General features: G+C 40.3%; 3 protein-coding genes across 4 annotated transcripts; all 3 read right to left on the bottom strand.

The window, feature by feature from the left end:
- Positions 1 to 772: 772 nt before the first annotated feature.
- On the bottom strand, positions 773 to 2624 carry LOC125193425 (GDSL esterase/lipase At4g10955-like). Its single transcript, XM_048091215.2, has 2 exons — positions 2237 to 2624; positions 773 to 1970 (listed from the first exon to the last, which is right to left on the bottom strand). The coding sequence occupies exons 1-2, from the start codon at positions 2428 to 2430 to the stop codon at positions 926 to 928; spliced, it is 1239 nt and encodes a 412-aa protein (XP_047947172.2). The 5' UTR covers positions 2431 to 2624; the 3' UTR covers positions 773 to 925.
- A 1724-nt stretch (positions 2625 to 4348) lies between these two features.
- On the bottom strand, positions 4349 to 10954 carry LOC125196489 (protein VACUOLELESS1-like). 2 transcript variants are annotated; one of them, XM_048095020.2, is made up of 15 exons: positions 10093 to 10954; positions 9185 to 9475; positions 8529 to 8665; positions 7817 to 7922; positions 7623 to 7715; positions 7400 to 7489; positions 7006 to 7119; positions 6736 to 6843; positions 6547 to 6620; positions 6419 to 6473; positions 5805 to 5980; positions 5522 to 5651; positions 5270 to 5372; positions 4752 to 4849; positions 4349 to 4669 (listed from the first exon to the last, which is right to left on the bottom strand). In XM_048095020.2, exons 1-15 carry the CDS (start codon positions 10870 to 10872, stop codon positions 4505 to 4507), a joined length of 2520 nt encoding a protein of 839 aa, XP_047950977.2. In that variant the 5' UTR covers positions 10873 to 10954; the 3' UTR covers positions 4349 to 4504. The 2 variants fall into 2 exon arrangements, 1 of the variants encoding a protein (XP_047950977.2); XR_016137736.1 differs by lacking the exons at positions 4349 to 4669; positions 4752 to 4849 and having other exon boundaries at positions 5357 to 5372; positions 5522 to 5664.
- Positions 10955 to 11799: 845 nt separating this feature from the next.
- LOC125196962 (subtilisin-like protease SBT5.3) lies at positions 11800 to 15920 on the bottom strand. The gene is made up of 11 exons (XM_048095633.2): positions 15727 to 15920; positions 15540 to 15649; positions 15333 to 15430; positions 15080 to 15244; positions 14556 to 14664; positions 13851 to 14385; positions 13586 to 13683; positions 13270 to 13515; positions 13084 to 13198; positions 12540 to 12753; positions 11800 to 12462 (listed from the first exon to the last, which is right to left on the bottom strand). Exons 1-11 carry the CDS (start codon positions 15805 to 15807, stop codon positions 11927 to 11929), a joined length of 2307 nt encoding a protein of 768 aa, XP_047951590.2. The 5' UTR covers positions 15808 to 15920; the 3' UTR covers positions 11800 to 11926.
- Positions 15921 to 16266: the final 346 nt, after the last annotated feature.

The raw sequence follows: 16266 nt of genomic DNA, 5'->3' as shown, positions 1-16266 counted from the left end.
AATATCACGAACTTTACCCCGAGTTTGTTTTTTCCCACCAATGAAAAAATTCATATTATTTTAATAGATTGAAGAACAATGTTGGAGGGTGTGCTTCAAGAAAAACTATCTTCAAAGATTGAAAAACTTGAAACTTTCAAAATTGTTGTCGAGAAATTACGAAAAAAAATCGGTATCATAATATTATTTGTGGGAAATTTTTCATTCATGGGAAAAAACAAACACGGGGTAAAGTTCGTGATATTATTTGCCAATTTTAAAGTTCGTATGAAAAACCCAACTTTTTAAAAATTTCGTGATATTAGATGCCAATATCCCTTATTTCAATGATTCTGCCATATCTGAATTATCATTTTTGCATCTTCATTTATTTCCCCCCAACTATTTATCTCATTAATTCTTCCATCAAAGTAAATATGTGAATTATTTTCTGAAGGCTATTTTTATAAGAGTGACTAGTTTTTCTATATTATTACTATAAAAAAATTCGTGGCTATTATTTTGTTTTCATTAAGAATAACAGACTTATTTTATTTCAAGTTGAATCCGCAAGTGTCTATTTCAACAAAAAAACTTCATTAAATATTTTTGCCTCATTGTTTCAATTAAACCATTTTTTTGAATTTCCATTCTATTTGAATTACAACAAGAAATAGTATCTCTAAATCTTCATTACTTTCCCCCACTTTTTCAGTCAAACCAGTTAATGGCAACAAGAAACAAATAATTTCCATAAAAAGAAAAATGAAACTGATATACATATACAATCAAATGAATCAAATAGTATTTATTACAGTAATAACCAGAAAACAAATGTGAGATAATCATCAGATCATTCAACACAACCTTTTTTCATTTCTCAGCTCCCTTTGAGGAACTTTGTATGATCAAATTCTTGAAAACAAAACCAAACCTAATCACAGTTTCACATGGCCGCCGCCGGCCTCTTGGCCGGCGACTGCTGCGTCGTTGCCGGGGCACTGTACAACGACTTCAGCTGCCGGCTGATCAGCTTACTGTTGTTAACAGCCATCTGCAGCTCCAAATCATCCGACCACCACTGCTCCAGCCCGTGCGCCTCCATGAACTTCTGCTTCCCCTTCGAGAACACGAAGAGCTTAGCTGCACATGGCGTGTTCGTGTTCGTGTTCATGTTCGTGTTCGCCTCCAGTGGCTTCGCGTTCTCCTTATCACCATTATCACCACCACCACCACTCCCCTCTGCCCCGACTGGATCATTATCACTATAGTAGCAGCAGATGTAGTCACTGTTGTTCACATACAAATGAGGCACCCATTGCTTTGATCCCAACGTGACCGACGATTGCACCTCCTCGACACCACCATCACCACCCGCGCTCCTCGAGGGCAGCATCGCCCTGACCCTCTTCCACATCACCCCAGCCTTCTCCCCCATGTTCCTCAGGCTCGAAGCCAGCGACAGCGATGGAGGATTGAACAAATGCGCCTCCACAAACACCCCTTCTTTAGCTAGAGCCTTCCCGACTTGGAGAGCAAAGCCAGCACCCAAAGAGTGTCCCGCAATACACACATTGCTGCTCCCGTACTTATCCGAGATGGACCTCAGCGCCTTCAACGCGCAGCTGAATCTCACCGACCCCTTGAGGCTCTCCCAGGCCAAGAAACGGAGATCATCCTCTATGTCGCGCCTGATCGTGGGGCTCTTCAGCAGAGTCCCCCTGAGCACCAGAACGGCCCTCGGTGCACCTTTCGGCCTCAGGAGCACGAAATCCGCCAACGCAGCTGCTCGGTCCCATTCTAGTATCGCCCCGAATATCGATCCATCTCTCTCGTCTATCAGCGTCTCCACCAGCTTGTACTTGAAAGGCGTCCACCATTTAGGGGCGAGACCGGTCTCGTCGCTTCGGCTCTCCTGCCTGTCCAGTTCAAGCAAGTAAACTGCTTGTATGAAGCAAGCAATCACAGTCCTCTTGTATTTCCCATCCTTCCTGTTTTATTCAATTCAATCCGTGTTAGAGCAGGAAAATAAGCTCAAATCCCCCAAATTCCCAACTTGAATTCATGCATTTCATATCAAAATTTCAAAATTCAACAGATCAGACTTGAATTTAGGTATCTGTGATTCAATCTAATTCATCAATTCATCAATAAATCCCTAATTTCACCACACAAACGAGAAATCGGCAGAAAACTAATTCAAACACAGCAATCAAACCGAAAATCCAACAAAGACGAAGATGAATCGCGGTTGTACCAAGTCGAATTGATGAGATCTCTCCAGTTTATGGTAGGAACATTCCGCGGTCCAGACACATGAAACGCGTAGGGATGCTGCTGCTGCGCTTGAGCTTGAATCTCCAACTGATTCTCACAACCTACGTCTCCTCCTGCCTCCTCCACCACCTGCAGAACCTCGCTTTTCGCCTCTTCTGCGCCTTTCTTCGCCATTCCTAAACGAAAACAGCACAGCACCTGAATTGAATTGGAACGCGTAAAGATGGAAAGAGGAAGATTGAATGGAAAATTGTGCTAAAGCATGGTTGAATGTTGGGAGTGAGGGATGAGGATTTATTGCGACAGATTTGGGGGAAAATCTAAAGCCATAATTGCTTGATTTAAAAATGGGAAGCTTTTGAATAAGGAAGGGTGGGAGTTGCAGATGGGTAACGGTCATATTTCGTGCTCGTTGGTTTCCAGGTGGATGCTAACGTAAGCCGTATGTGCGCTGGATTTAGTTCATTGGATTCCAACACGGCTAAGGAAAATGCATCCAAGGGTATTTTCGTCATTCATTCTTTAAAATTCAATATGCAATATACAAATACTACGGGTAGTTCAGTTACCACCATGGGTGGGCAAAATAATCGAAAATCCAATATCCAATCCAAAAAGATGGAAAATTAAAATTCATTTCAATTGTTTTAATATCCTTTTAGATTTTGTAAAGATTGTTGTTTGGATACATATAATTTGTGTTAATTATAGAAATTTTATTTTTGGATTTAAAAAAAATAAATTTGGATATATTGTTCAGTTTCGTTTTTAAGGATTGTTGGGTCTCGGTGGTGCACCCCGAACTCCACATGTGTGCCTCATGTTACAGGTCACCTGGTCACCACAGGTCTTGGTTGAGACCACGCAGAGACATTGGAGAACCTGCGCAACCACCGAACCCCGAGCCATACAGGCCCAGCCCTGGACCAGCGCTCTGATACCACTGTTGGGTACCACTGTTGGGTCTCGGTGGCACACACCCGAACTCCACATTAGTATGATATTGTCCGCTTTGAGCAAAACACTCACGATTTTGCTCTTGGGGTACTCCCCAAAAGGCCTCATACTAATGGAGTTGGGGTAGCCCATTTATACACTTGCAACTCTTGTTTATTCTCCAATGTGGGAATTGTTTGCCCTCACAAGGATATTTTAGATATATTTATGAAATTTTAGATTTTCGGTTTCAATCGATTTTTATAGTTCGGATTTTGGTTTTTCGGATAATTCGGTTCAATTCAATTTTCATTTTCAAAAATTTTGATTTTTCGGTTTGGTTCTGTTTGGCCAATAAACTGAATTAAATACTCACCCTAGCTTCCACTATTGCTCGTGACTAAAGACAATGTTTATCCTTATTTCTAGTTTGATTGTCCTTTCTCTCAAAAATTTGGATCATGATTCGTGACAATGTATCTCGGTTGGCTCCACAATGCTAAGATTACACTTTGTCTCATACATATTTATCACACTCTCACCCATGCTACTAAGTATCTTGCATTGTACCTTGATATTATCATGTTTAGCATATCGAAGACATATTGCATCTTATGTAAAGTGACACATTTCTATTTCAACGTAGTGTAAATTTTCTGCATTATTTTTATATGTTAAAGAGAGATAATAGAGTTAAGAGAGTCATATTTTTGTTTCTTAGAATTATGAGTATCATTTTGAATGAGAGGTTTGAAAAGAATGGGTCATTTTGAACTTAGTATCTTGATATTCATTGTTGCATTGTAGGTGAACTTGGAGCTAACTAATTACTCCCTCCGTCCCGCTTAAGATGACACGTTTTCCTTTTTAGTTTGTCCCAACCAAGATGACACATTTCCTTATTTGGAAACTTTCTCTCTCCAATTAATACACTCAACCACTTTTTCTCACCCCTATTAAAATATTCACCTTTCTTTCTCTCTCTATTTTAATACTTCCACCCACCTTTTCTCTCTCCAATTAAACACATTAACCAATTATTCCTAAAACCCCGTGCCGGCTAAGGAATGTGTCATCTTAGCCGGGACGGAGGGAGTATATTGCACTAGTAGTAAATTACTAATATGTCACATGAACATAAGAATCATTGTGGGACTTGTGGTATAGCCATTCGTTTTATTAGAAAACAAAAGTGGCAAGTGAAAAATCTGTCTTGCCAACTTCTTTATGAAATGAGATAAATGCATTGAGTTTCTAGCCTTCCTACCTATGACTTGAAACTGAATGACACTACAAAAATGAGCAAACAAAACTAAAGGAGAGCTTGGAACAATAAGCGGTCGCGAAGAGTATCAAAGATTGAAGAACCTCCAGCATTTTGTGAAAACGACTGTCTGAATCTCGCTAGCAGTTCGCTGTCCCTGGATTGAGATGCTGCATCTGCAGCTTCCCTGGCCATCCCGATTTTCGCATAAGCCTGTTTGCCAATCACAGCACATTCAGCAAGAGAAAGAGAAGACACAAAAAACTAAGTGAAAATTGCATGCTAGTTTAGTTACTTCAGCTCTCTCTCCCAGATCTGAAAGCTTCGGTATGTACTTCAGCGCTTCATCTTTCTTACCCGCGTCAATGCAAGCTTCCACAAATGGACGATAACCTAGAGACGATGTAAATATAAAGGAACTAACTAAGAAAAAGATTCAAGTTTAGTAATTGAGTAAAAAGCATATGCTGAAATTTGGAACTTAATGTCGTGCTAGTTTTTTCTCGTTAGCGTTTCGTGTACAAAAAGCAAGCAATATGCATCACCAACAGAATCTGCGTCCATCAGTCAATTACTGCACTGAAAACAAGCTTATTCTCGAAGTAACCCGTGCAGACAAAGAAAGTGATAGTCAATCGAATCGACCTGTATCTTATCATTGGAAAGGTTATCATATCATAGGATGCCAAGTTTATGCTCATTATGCAAAATACTGAAGATAACAGATGGAAAAACAGAGAAAAGAACACCAAAATAAGATGAAGATAAGAAAAATTGAACATAAAATATAAACTGCGATCGCATAACACTGACCAATTGGCGGTCTCTTCTCTCTCGAAAATGTTTCCAGCGCATCCCAGTCTTGGATTGTTGCCAGAGCAAAGCATTTAAGCCAATACCATCGCTTGTCAGCAACCTGAATCATATTCATGTATTTCAAAAAATATTAATTGTGCTAAATAAAAATCATACCCATCTATGAAAATGCAAGAGTACGCCCAAAACGGCTAGTTATGAATCGCTGTTACTTTATGTTCAACAGGGCAATGTTTGGATTATACAAACCCTAAATTCAGCTCTAACTTTATTTGCAGCACGATGATTTCCCAGAACAATGCATGTGCGAATTGTGTCGCTGACACTTGAATCCATAAAAATAGCCTGCTTTGTTGTTACCTCCAATTCACGTTGAATTCTGCAAATAAACACTATGCATGATTCATTTAAATTAGAAATAGAAAAAAAAAATTCAAAGGGATTAGATAGGATTGTGGGGAAGAGGATTAAAGAAGAACAAAATCATGTTCTAAATGTCACAAGCCTGTAAGTGCCACAGCACAACAATTACCTTAACAGTTTGACATGTTCCTCAGCTGCGTTGGACTCAAATATATGTTCTCTTGATTCCGCAAAAAGATTGCTGGCCTTTTCGATTAGTTTTATGCGTGGACCAAAAGATGATCCTTTGGCCCTCGGATCTTTTGCAAGTACCCACGATTCTTTCCACAAGAGGTAAGCTACCTCCTGCAAAATATAAAACCTTTTATTGCAACAAATGTTATAGAGAGAAGAGGCAAAAGGTTGGGCCTTAGGATCGAAAGATCTGTGAAAAACATCATCCAAACACCATCTTCAAAACAAAAAAAAAACTGCAATAGGCAGCAAGGGAATGGTGCAAAAATGCAAATATCTAAGTCATTCCAAAGACTATTGAAACTCCAGCAAATATATCTCTGGTATCATGGAATTAGAAAACTGAAATGACAGAAGTAATAGGAATTGAAGTTTTGAAAGACAAGCCATAGTTGTCAAGTTTCTTCTACAGCACAAGTCAGTTTGAGAACATAATTTGAAATAACCATACTAATTTCGTAAACATGTTGAGAGTGACGAAAAGAGACCAAACGGAACAGGTAAACGTGAATATATTATGAATGTAGGGAAAAACCAAATGTAATTAACCTGGAGTTGCCCAGTGGATAGAAAGAAGTCCTTCAAGAACTCATGTTTGTAACACCTGGAAAAAGATCAAAATGAAACAAATTTCTTCCCTTCCGCATGGCATTTGGGAGGATAAGTACTTTACCTACCGTGCGTATTTGATAAACAGATCACGTGCAAGAGGTCTAGCCTGTATTGTTGAAAAAAACTCCATTGGCGAACTCTGAAATTTTGCAATTTGTGAATCAAATATCTTTGACCAAGAATTCATGTAAGCATATATTAGAGCTTGCTCCTGTATAGATGTGCGAGGATATTAATCTTAAACAATACTACACCTTCTTCCAGATATGAAACATGACAAGATAAACAAGATCAGTGTCTCCACTTTCGGTAGCCTTCACAAGTGCTGAATATTCTTCCCCAATACTTAGCAAGAGAGGGATCTGACATACAGATACGTCATATAGGAGTTTCTTAAGACTGTCAAACAAGTAGCTTTAATGACAGACGATATCAAGCCAATACGTAATCATGTCTCTATACACACGTAATGAAGGAATATGGCATACAGAAGGGAATAGGGAGAAAAAAACTCAAAACTCTACCTGTTTAGAGGAGCATGGCTCGTGTTCAACTAGCATAGCAGCTAATTTCCTGCGGCCACGCTTATCAGCATGAGCAGCAACAGCTGCATAAGATATTCCTTTGCATATCTTCAACTGAGATCTAATAGATAATTATATTAGACAAAACATTTTGCAACCAAACAAGTGGTGCAAATAAATAAGATATTCCTCTGCATATCTACAAGCTACAGTGAGTATACTTAACCCAAGATATGCAGTGAAGTTGCTGCAAAACTATCTATATGCTCTTACATCTGGCAGCCAACAATCAGGGTAAATAAAACTAATCATGAAACTTTGGGTCAGTAACAAGATTCTTATGATCATGTTCTTGTGGGGAAACAACTAAAACATAGACTACTGAAAAACTGACCTTGTCAAGTAGAATCTGAAGAAGAGTGGCATCAGGAATCACTGCGGAAGCTGTTATCTTTGTACACGCCCAGTGCATTATTACAACTTCCTACACAAGCATCAAATTATAACGATTTCTTTGCAAATTTGCCCACTACTTGAGGTCTCTTATTCCTTTCTACCCATAAATTTTGTTTCTTAAAGAAAATACAGTAGTACATTACAAGAAGTTGATAGCTTACTTGGCTTAAGCCGAGGTATTCTGATAGTCGCAGAGCTAGAAGGTGTTTGTGGGCTTTAATTAGACGGTTGATCAGAACAGATGGAGTAAGTAACTGCAAAGAAACATTTGAAAAACAAACAAGCAAATAAATAAACTAGCATTTTGTAAGAAGCCAGGACATGAGATTTTAGCGTAAGGTACTCATGCCAACACCTTGTACTGCTGAAGGCTTAGAGGAATTCCAATGTCGACATCACGTACAGCATTTAAGACACGGAGCATCTGACATATCTCTCGTACACTGTCACGTCGAACATGGCTGCCAAAAAAGCCAAATGGATATCAATAACATGAAAAGAAAACAGAAGATATTGCTTTTTGGAGCATTAGAAGCCATATACTACACCAAATTTAGACTACAACAGCCAAGTCCAAGTTACGGGAACACATAAACCAATATATGTTCAGTTCACTCATTCAAATTTCAATACTTTATGATGGTATGGAGTCAAAAATATGAAAAAGTAGAGCACAAGAAATATAATTTGTAAGATTTTCTGAGATCTACTCTATAAATCAACCAAAATAGATTCTCAATATAGTAGCAGAATTTCAGTTCTAATCCTTTCTTGACCAATTGCAGAAGATAACACCTCACATTAGGAATGGAAATCAGTGTCCTCGACCTGTGCATAGATACTGAGTACTCATCTATAAAACGAGAACTTCTGCATATAAATACAAACAATCAAATAAATGATGAAAATGCACATGAAGATCACAAATCACCTGGAAGATCGAACTACTTAACATATCAATTGCAATAGTAGACCATCTAATAAAAATTAGTCATTAGCACAACTTGAATAGGAAAAAGATAACCTTAAATTCATTCTTAGGAGGCAAATTTCTGCACTAAATATACCTAGAAAAGGTTTGACCATAACTTGCAGCTCTCAATAGTGTCCTTTGCAGTGAGATATCAAATTCATAGCCGGCAGCATCAATACAAGACTCAACAGCTTCAGGCAATGAAGAGATTAATTTCAAGTTCTCAGCAGCCTGCAAATAATAGAATATAAATATTCAAAAAAATCTTGCATAGTTTTGGAATACAATCCCAATCTTATCAAATTTTTATGAGTCTACTACCATATTTAACATTAATAAGCATGCATCCTTTATCCCATTTTTTTACTTCTTCAATATTAATAACATCAACTTAATAGTGAATGTGTAGGGGAGGCTAACAGGATAGTGTACAATGATTTCTATAAATTGGCTAGGTAGGAAAGGAGAGGAGTAATATACCTTCAAGTTTTTAACTTTTTATCAGGTCGGCATATTACAAAACTTCAAGGAGGTAAAACAATTGATGTGGCAGAGAAAGAAAAGCTCACTCTGAAGTGTGAACCTATATTTTGGAACCTTTCCTACTTTGGTCATTTAAGTATTTCATTTCAACTATCTTAACTCTAACAACCTCAATGTGCCACATTTCTACTATATAAAGTTGAGGCAACAGACAAGTTTGTATATAACAAATCTATATAATAGAAAATGCAATCAAAGACGGACTACCTTCGCACTTCGCCTATCAAAATGCTCCAAGGCATCATACAACAAAGCAGGAGGCGATGTGCTCCCAATCTGAAAGATTGACACTGTAGAGTCTGGAACTCGATGCAAAAACTCCATGGTTGTGTTAGATAATATACGCACCCCGTCACATTCTGGAATAAGAATAATCGGCTCGTCATAAATGTACCGCACCGGCTCATCATAGGGACCCACCATCAACAACATATCCTCCCAGTAGAGTAACACAGCATCCGATCCGCACCAAGCTAGCTGTTCCGGTGGGAGTGCTGACTGAAAATGTTAAAAGTGATTGTATAATTGTGTGCAAGCTATTAATCCATACTCCATATTTCCAATTGAATTAGCTACACAAAGACAAATCCATTGCCATTGAATTTAAACCGAATTAGCTAAACAGAAATGCTTAGCAGAGCACAATGTAACTCACAGGGTGCGATCATATCATAACTCATATTTATGTGATAACCTAATATCCCTATCATTTTATGGGTCAAAAGCATCATTTTTACTAAAAATGATATTTATACACGATAAAATATCATTTTATCAGCATGCATAAAATGATACTCCCTCCGTCCCCCATTAGGAGTCACTTTTTTCCATTTCGGTCTGTCCCCAATTAAGAGTCACACTTCTTACCATAAATGGTAGTAGGTCCCACATTCCACTAACTCACTCCACTCACATTTTATTATAAAACCAATATAAAAAAGTGGGTCCCACATTCCACTAACTTTTTCAACCAACTTTTCTTTACATTTCTTCAAACCCGTGCCCGGTCAAACCATGACTCCTAATGGGGGACGGAGGGAGTATTATGTTCCATAAAATGAGGGTTATTAGATTATCACCATAAATATGGGATATGATATGATCACATCTCGTACCTCACAAGTATAATCAATGAACTCTTTGGAAAAATCAGAGGACATAACCAGAAGCCTTCCATCATGAGTGAAGGAGGCGACGAATTCCCCTTTCCTCGACAGCACCATCTTCTGCAGCGGTCCAATTCCGGCCGCCAAGGGCTGAATTCCATCCTCCTCCACCAGCAACACGTGATCCCCAACCCCAAGCAGCACCTCCACGCCCCCCGATTTCGAAAGCCCCGGCTCAATCACCGCCATACAATGCGGCAGCTCCTCCAATCCACAATCCGCCAATCTAACCGCCCTCGGCGCCCTGAAATCCGGCACCGCGAGGATCTCCAGCGCCTCGGTGATGCAGACGACGCCGTTCCCCCAGAACGCGCAATCGACGACGCTGTTGTCGAAATTGAAGCACTCCCTGCCGAGGGAGAAGGTGGAGAGGAGCTCGGCGTGGACGCTGTAGGAGTAGACGGTGCCGTCCTGCGTGACGCAGGCTAGGGTTAGGTCGTCGGTCCAGGACATTCCGATCAGGCGGCCGCCGGGGTTGCGCCAGACGCACTCGGCGGTGAGGCGGCCGGAGGAGGTGAAGATGCGGAGCCTGCGGAGGGCGGATTCGGCGTAGAGGTGGACGATTTTGGCGTCGTCGCGGATGGCGGCGATGGGGCCGGCGAAGGGGGCGCACGCGATTTTGTTGCGCGTGAGGTCGACTTGCTTCCACTCCATCTGGTAGAGCTCCGGTTTGCGGTAGTAGCGATTGTAGAGGAGCTGCCATTCCGCGGCTACCGTGACTCCTGCCATCTCGATTTTTGAGATTGATTCAGTGTGAGATTTCGCTCGAATTTTGATTCACATTTGATCTGCAGAAAACCGTTAGGGAGTGACGAAGAAGAAGAAAGCAGTTAAATAGATGATAATTTTTTAAATAAAATAACTAATTTTGATCAAATAAATTATGAATTAAAATGGTAATTTATAATTTCAATCAAAAGTTAGCATTTAATTAGCAAAAGTGGTCAATATTAATATCATTAATTTGAATTATAGTAGTACTACTAATTTTAGTTTCATCAAGTTAAATTACTTAGAATATACATATAAAAATTAATACCCCATCCGTCTTTTAAAAATAGAAATATTTGAAACGACACGAGTTTTAATGCACAGTCTGATAAATTGAAGAGAGAGAGAAAAAAAAATGGTAACGTAAGAGAGAGAAAAAAGTAATGGAATTAGTTTTAGTGGATTATGGAGTACACTTTATTAGTGACATAAGTGATAAATAAATTGATGTATAGAAGTATAAAGATTTCTTAAAATAGAAAGTTTGAAAGTTGTTATTTTTTAAGGAACGGACTAAAATGGAAAGGAGTCGTTATTTTTAAAATAGGGTGGAAATAATTCATATTATATGGCATAAAAACATTGTGAAAAAAATAATCAATCACGATGAAAAGTGGCTTCTCTTCTAATTATCTCGATTTGGTATATGTTAGTGCAATTTTAATTCTCTACTATTAATTTAGTTTAGTATTTAGTATTGACACAATCGAAATATCCCCTTTTTATTTCATTCAAAAAAATTAATTTATATAGTAGGCATTTGTCTTACTACTTACCAATTTATGAATCACCAAATTCAGTGAAAGCAAAAAATATGAAGAATTTGATAGTCATTCAATCATGTCCTTGGAAGTACTCTATGAAATGCTTGTTAATAATTCAAAATAAATAAAATACCCTCCTTGATTTTCACTAAATGCAAAAATAAAAATAGTTACAATTCAGAATTGCAAGAATCAATCTCCTTAAGCTCAAGTAGCAAGAATTTCTCAATAAAAATTTGGTAATTTCACTAGATTTGTTTCACAACAATTGGACTTCTAACATAATGCCTTCCATCACTCCATATCAGCTGTCCAAACACATAGTCCTTCACACCACCATACTTCTTAGCGCTCAGTGTCACTCTAAAGGCCTTCTCCTCCCCTTCTCCCCCGAACACGAGCGTCTCCGGCTCGACCCTCACCGACACGCCACGAGGGCTGCGCACGCGGGCTCTGTAGGTGCCCGGGGACCCCACATTCTTGACCCTTCTCGCCACGGTCACGGAGCCGTTGAGGTACGGGACCGTGATGGAAGGGTAGTTGAAGTCGAGGAGGCGAACGGCTCTAGTGCACGCGTACGCCTCTTCCGAGAAGAGCTTCATCTGCGTCTGGTTGAACCCGATGGCGCAGAGGAAGTCCAAGTAGTCGTTTACGGATAGATCGTAGACTAGGCCGGGGTCCATGGCGCGGTTGGGCTGCACGTGGCCTCCTCCGTAGCTGAACGGCGTGGCCTTGACGTGGGACGCGTTTGTCACGGGCTTCAACTCGTTGTCGCGCGTCCTCGCTGCAAGACGAAACAGAGTGAGTAACGGGATAGTGTGGTTTGGTTCGCTACTGATCATGTTTGTTTTGATTTGTTACCTGTTGTTGTGATGGCGGATCGGATGGCTGCGGGGCTCCATTTAGGGTGGAGGGTCTTCAATAGGCCGACTACTCCGGAGACGTGGGGGCACGACATTGAGGTCCCCGACACCGAGTTGAAGAGGACGCGCCGCGTGTCAAAGCCTTGATTGGTTGGCCCCTGTGCCCCCGTGTAGGCGGCTATGATGCTCACTCCCGGAGCAGTGATATCCGGCTGAAAACAAACGGTGTTTCAAAGTTAAGTATACATTGGGATGGGTCAGTACGGTGTACCTTACTAAAACTCCCATACTGTATATATTACCGAAAATGTCATTATAAATAAATAAGCATGCTATTACCTTACCCGATTTTTTGACATGTTAATTTTTAACATTATTACCATACTGAAGTTCGGTATACCTTACCATACTTATGGTATACTAAATTCGGTGGCATTACCGAAATACCCTTGTACCGAAATCTTGTTTCATACGCTAAAATAAGTGCGGTATATCGGTGTTTCGTTAAGATAAGTGCAATAATTGCATTCTAAAGTCTAAACCTTTAGGATTTCTGGTGTGATGGTGTTAGGCCCTTTAGACGAGAAGGCGGCCATGAAAGGCGCAGGCTTCGCGCCTAGCTGAGTCGTTGGTTTGCTAATGTACGCCACGGGCGACCTGACAGTTAAACGTCGTGCCGAGAATAAGGATCACACATTGTTCAGATTCATCATTGATTTGTTTCTAACCTTGTTGAATTGATGTAGGAGAATAGAGTGACTCCATCAGAGTAAATGATGTGTGAAGCAGGCAGAACATGAGGATCAGCAAGGATTTCATTACCAGAGGCCTCATTGTTTGCTAGCACCATCCCCACTGCTCCGGCCAAGGCGGCCTGCTCGCCTTTGTCGACTCTCGCGTTGTCCCCCCGCAGACACACCACGATCTTCCCCTTCGCCTTCTGAGGATCCAGAGTTCCCGGTTTGCAAAGCAACCTGCATCAACATTTCCTTGATCAGCAAACAGCGGTGGTTATCATTCGGCGTCCGCGTATAAATAACTTACGCCTCATCAGCTGTCGCGTTGGCAAGTTTGGCCGACACAGCTGAGATGACGGGGTACGCCTTGTGCTGAGGCAACGACGTAGCTGAAAGGCTCTCTCCCTTCGAAACAACAAAATGCGTATGTTATGTTATGTTTTGTAATATCAGTTGACATCATAAAATATATCAGTTCGATAATTCATGAATATCATGAAATGATATGTTTTGTAATGTCAACTGATATTCGTATATCAAACTGATATAAGTTTGTGTTCTGACTTATATACCTTGAAGCGCAATCCATTCCCTAGCGAGACGAAGCTAGAGAACTGGCGGTCGATGGTGCTCGCCCCAACCGTGATCTGCCAAGGTGCAAGGTTCGCAACCGTGCCAGGGTCAGGCCCCGAGTTCCCAGCAGAGCAAACCACCGCAATGCCATGCTTCGCTGCGTGGAACGAGCCTATAGCAACGCTGTCGTTGTAGAACGGGACAGGATCTCCTCCGAGAGACACAGACAGAACATCAGCCCCATCATATATGGCCGTGTCGAAAGCAGCCAGGATGTCCGCATCGAAGCACTCGTTCCCGCCCACAGGCGGCCAGCACACTTTATAAGCAGCCACCCGAGCCCTTGGCGACCCGCCCTTGGCAGTCCCGTTGCCATACCCGAAAACACTCGCCCCGCCCACAAAATTCCCACCGGCCGTCGACAGCGTGTGGGACCCGTGCCCCTCCGTGTCCCTCGGGCTCGCGAACGTGGAATTCAGTGGGCCGGCCACGGCACTATACCCCTTGCTGAAGTACCTTGCACCAATCAGCTTCCTACACAGCTCCAATCAATTGACAGTTAATATACTAAAACACTAAAGTTTCCCAACAGAAAATGCAAACTACTAAATGAAGAAACAGACAAAGTGGTGTCTGTCTCCACATGACAACAAGATGAATTTGGTAAGAAATTAGATGAGATAAAGGTGCTAGAAAAGGGTAACCTGTTGCAAAGAAAGCTGGCATCCAAATCATTTTGGCAAATTCCCCTCCACTTTGAAGGAACTGGTCCCAATTCTTCATCACTAAAGCTTTTTGAAGATGGCCACACACCTTGTTTCAACCACACAACGGTTAGACCCTACACGAAGCTATGACATCGAACGAGACACGGCCCGATTTTCCTATTTCACTCAGCAAAGCCATACTCACTTCCACACTCACAAAATGTGTTTTTTTTAATCACAATTACCAAATTTATTGTCTGATTCTGATTCTGGTTAAGCAAACTCAAGTAAAATAAACTAAAAATGTCTTCTTTAGCACAACACAACAACCCCACATTGCTATAAACAATCATAGAGGTCAATAATGCTCTGCAGCAAAGCTCCAGACATAGATGGCAGAAAACAATAAAATAATTCCACAGCCTAACAGATTCAAACCTCATAATTAAAGCAAACTAAACACTGACTTAACTAACATTAGTCATAAAAAAAATGGATCCAGATAAGGCTTCAAGACTCACCAGTGTCAAGATTGGCAATAATGGTATCTTCCCCAAATCTAGCCTTCTCCCATAGAGAGCCGGCTCGGATTTCGCCATTGCTTTCGAGCCCAAGAAAATCCCATGACCTTGTTGTGTGAAGCTTCTTCCCCTGATTCAGAAACACTGATACAACATTGGGATGCTCTGACATAAAAAAAACAATTAGAACTCCAAACAAAAACAAAAACCAATCAGACAAGAACTGCAAAACAAAATTAACTTTCACTCTTACTAGATATTCTAGAAGCTTCTTCATCTTCAAGGATTGCAGCAAACCCATTGATGTGTTTAGTGTATGAGTAGAAAATTGCATCTTTGGCCTTATCAGAGCTACATGGGATCAATAAAGATTAGATTTTCATCATAAAGATTGGATTTTTATCATAAAGATTGGATTTTTTATCACAAGAAAATCCCACAAATCTTGATTTCTGCAAACCTGCCAAGGAATGATCCAAGAAACTGATAATGGGACTCTGTGACAGCATCATAATCATGAGATTGGAGTCCTATTCCATGTGAATGAGCTCCCAAATACACAACGTAGGACTAGACAAAAATCAAGAAACAAAAAAATCAAATCAAGCTCTATTATTAACCAGAGAAGAGAATTAGTAAATGCTTACCTTTTTGGTGGCAAGTGTGGGTCTAAGCAACAGTGATATTAGAGCAAGTGAGAGGAGATAAAGAGCTCTATTAATTGCCATTGCTCCTCACTTTAGAGATAACAGTCTATTTTTATTTTTTATTTTAGTTTTCCACTCACTTAGCTCCCACTAAAGGAGGAGAGTGTGTAGTGATGGTGAGCAGTTTGTATTGGTGGTTGAAGCAGCTATTTAATAGATTCTTGAAGGCTGTGGGGTTGACCTTTCATGGGGCAAAAAGGTGAGAAAACCCATCATTGTTTGACTTCATTTTAAAGAAATGATCGAAACGAGGTGATGGTGTTTGGAGCTTTAAATTGGATCGTATTATATTCTATGGGTGTTGTGATTTGCATGTAATTTGTGAATATGATATGTTTTGTTAATCTAAAGTATTTAAGTGGTGTGACAAAATAGTTCGGTTTGACTTTTGTGTTATTAGGGAAAAATGCAATTATGTCATTCTTGTTAGTAATTTTTTTTCAATTTATGAGATATATTTTGTAATTTGAAATTTTGAGA

Source organism: Salvia hispanica, chromosome 4 (assembly GCF_029641045.1).
Source record: "Salvia hispanica isolate PSC_SH4W2 chromosome 4, Shi_PSC_v1, whole genome shotgun sequence".
NCBI lineage: Eukaryota > Viridiplantae > Streptophyta > Magnoliopsida > Lamiales > Lamiaceae > Salvia > Salvia hispanica.
The sequence above is the reverse complement of the archived record's forward strand: the minus strand, read 5'-3'. Positions and strand labels throughout refer to the sequence as shown.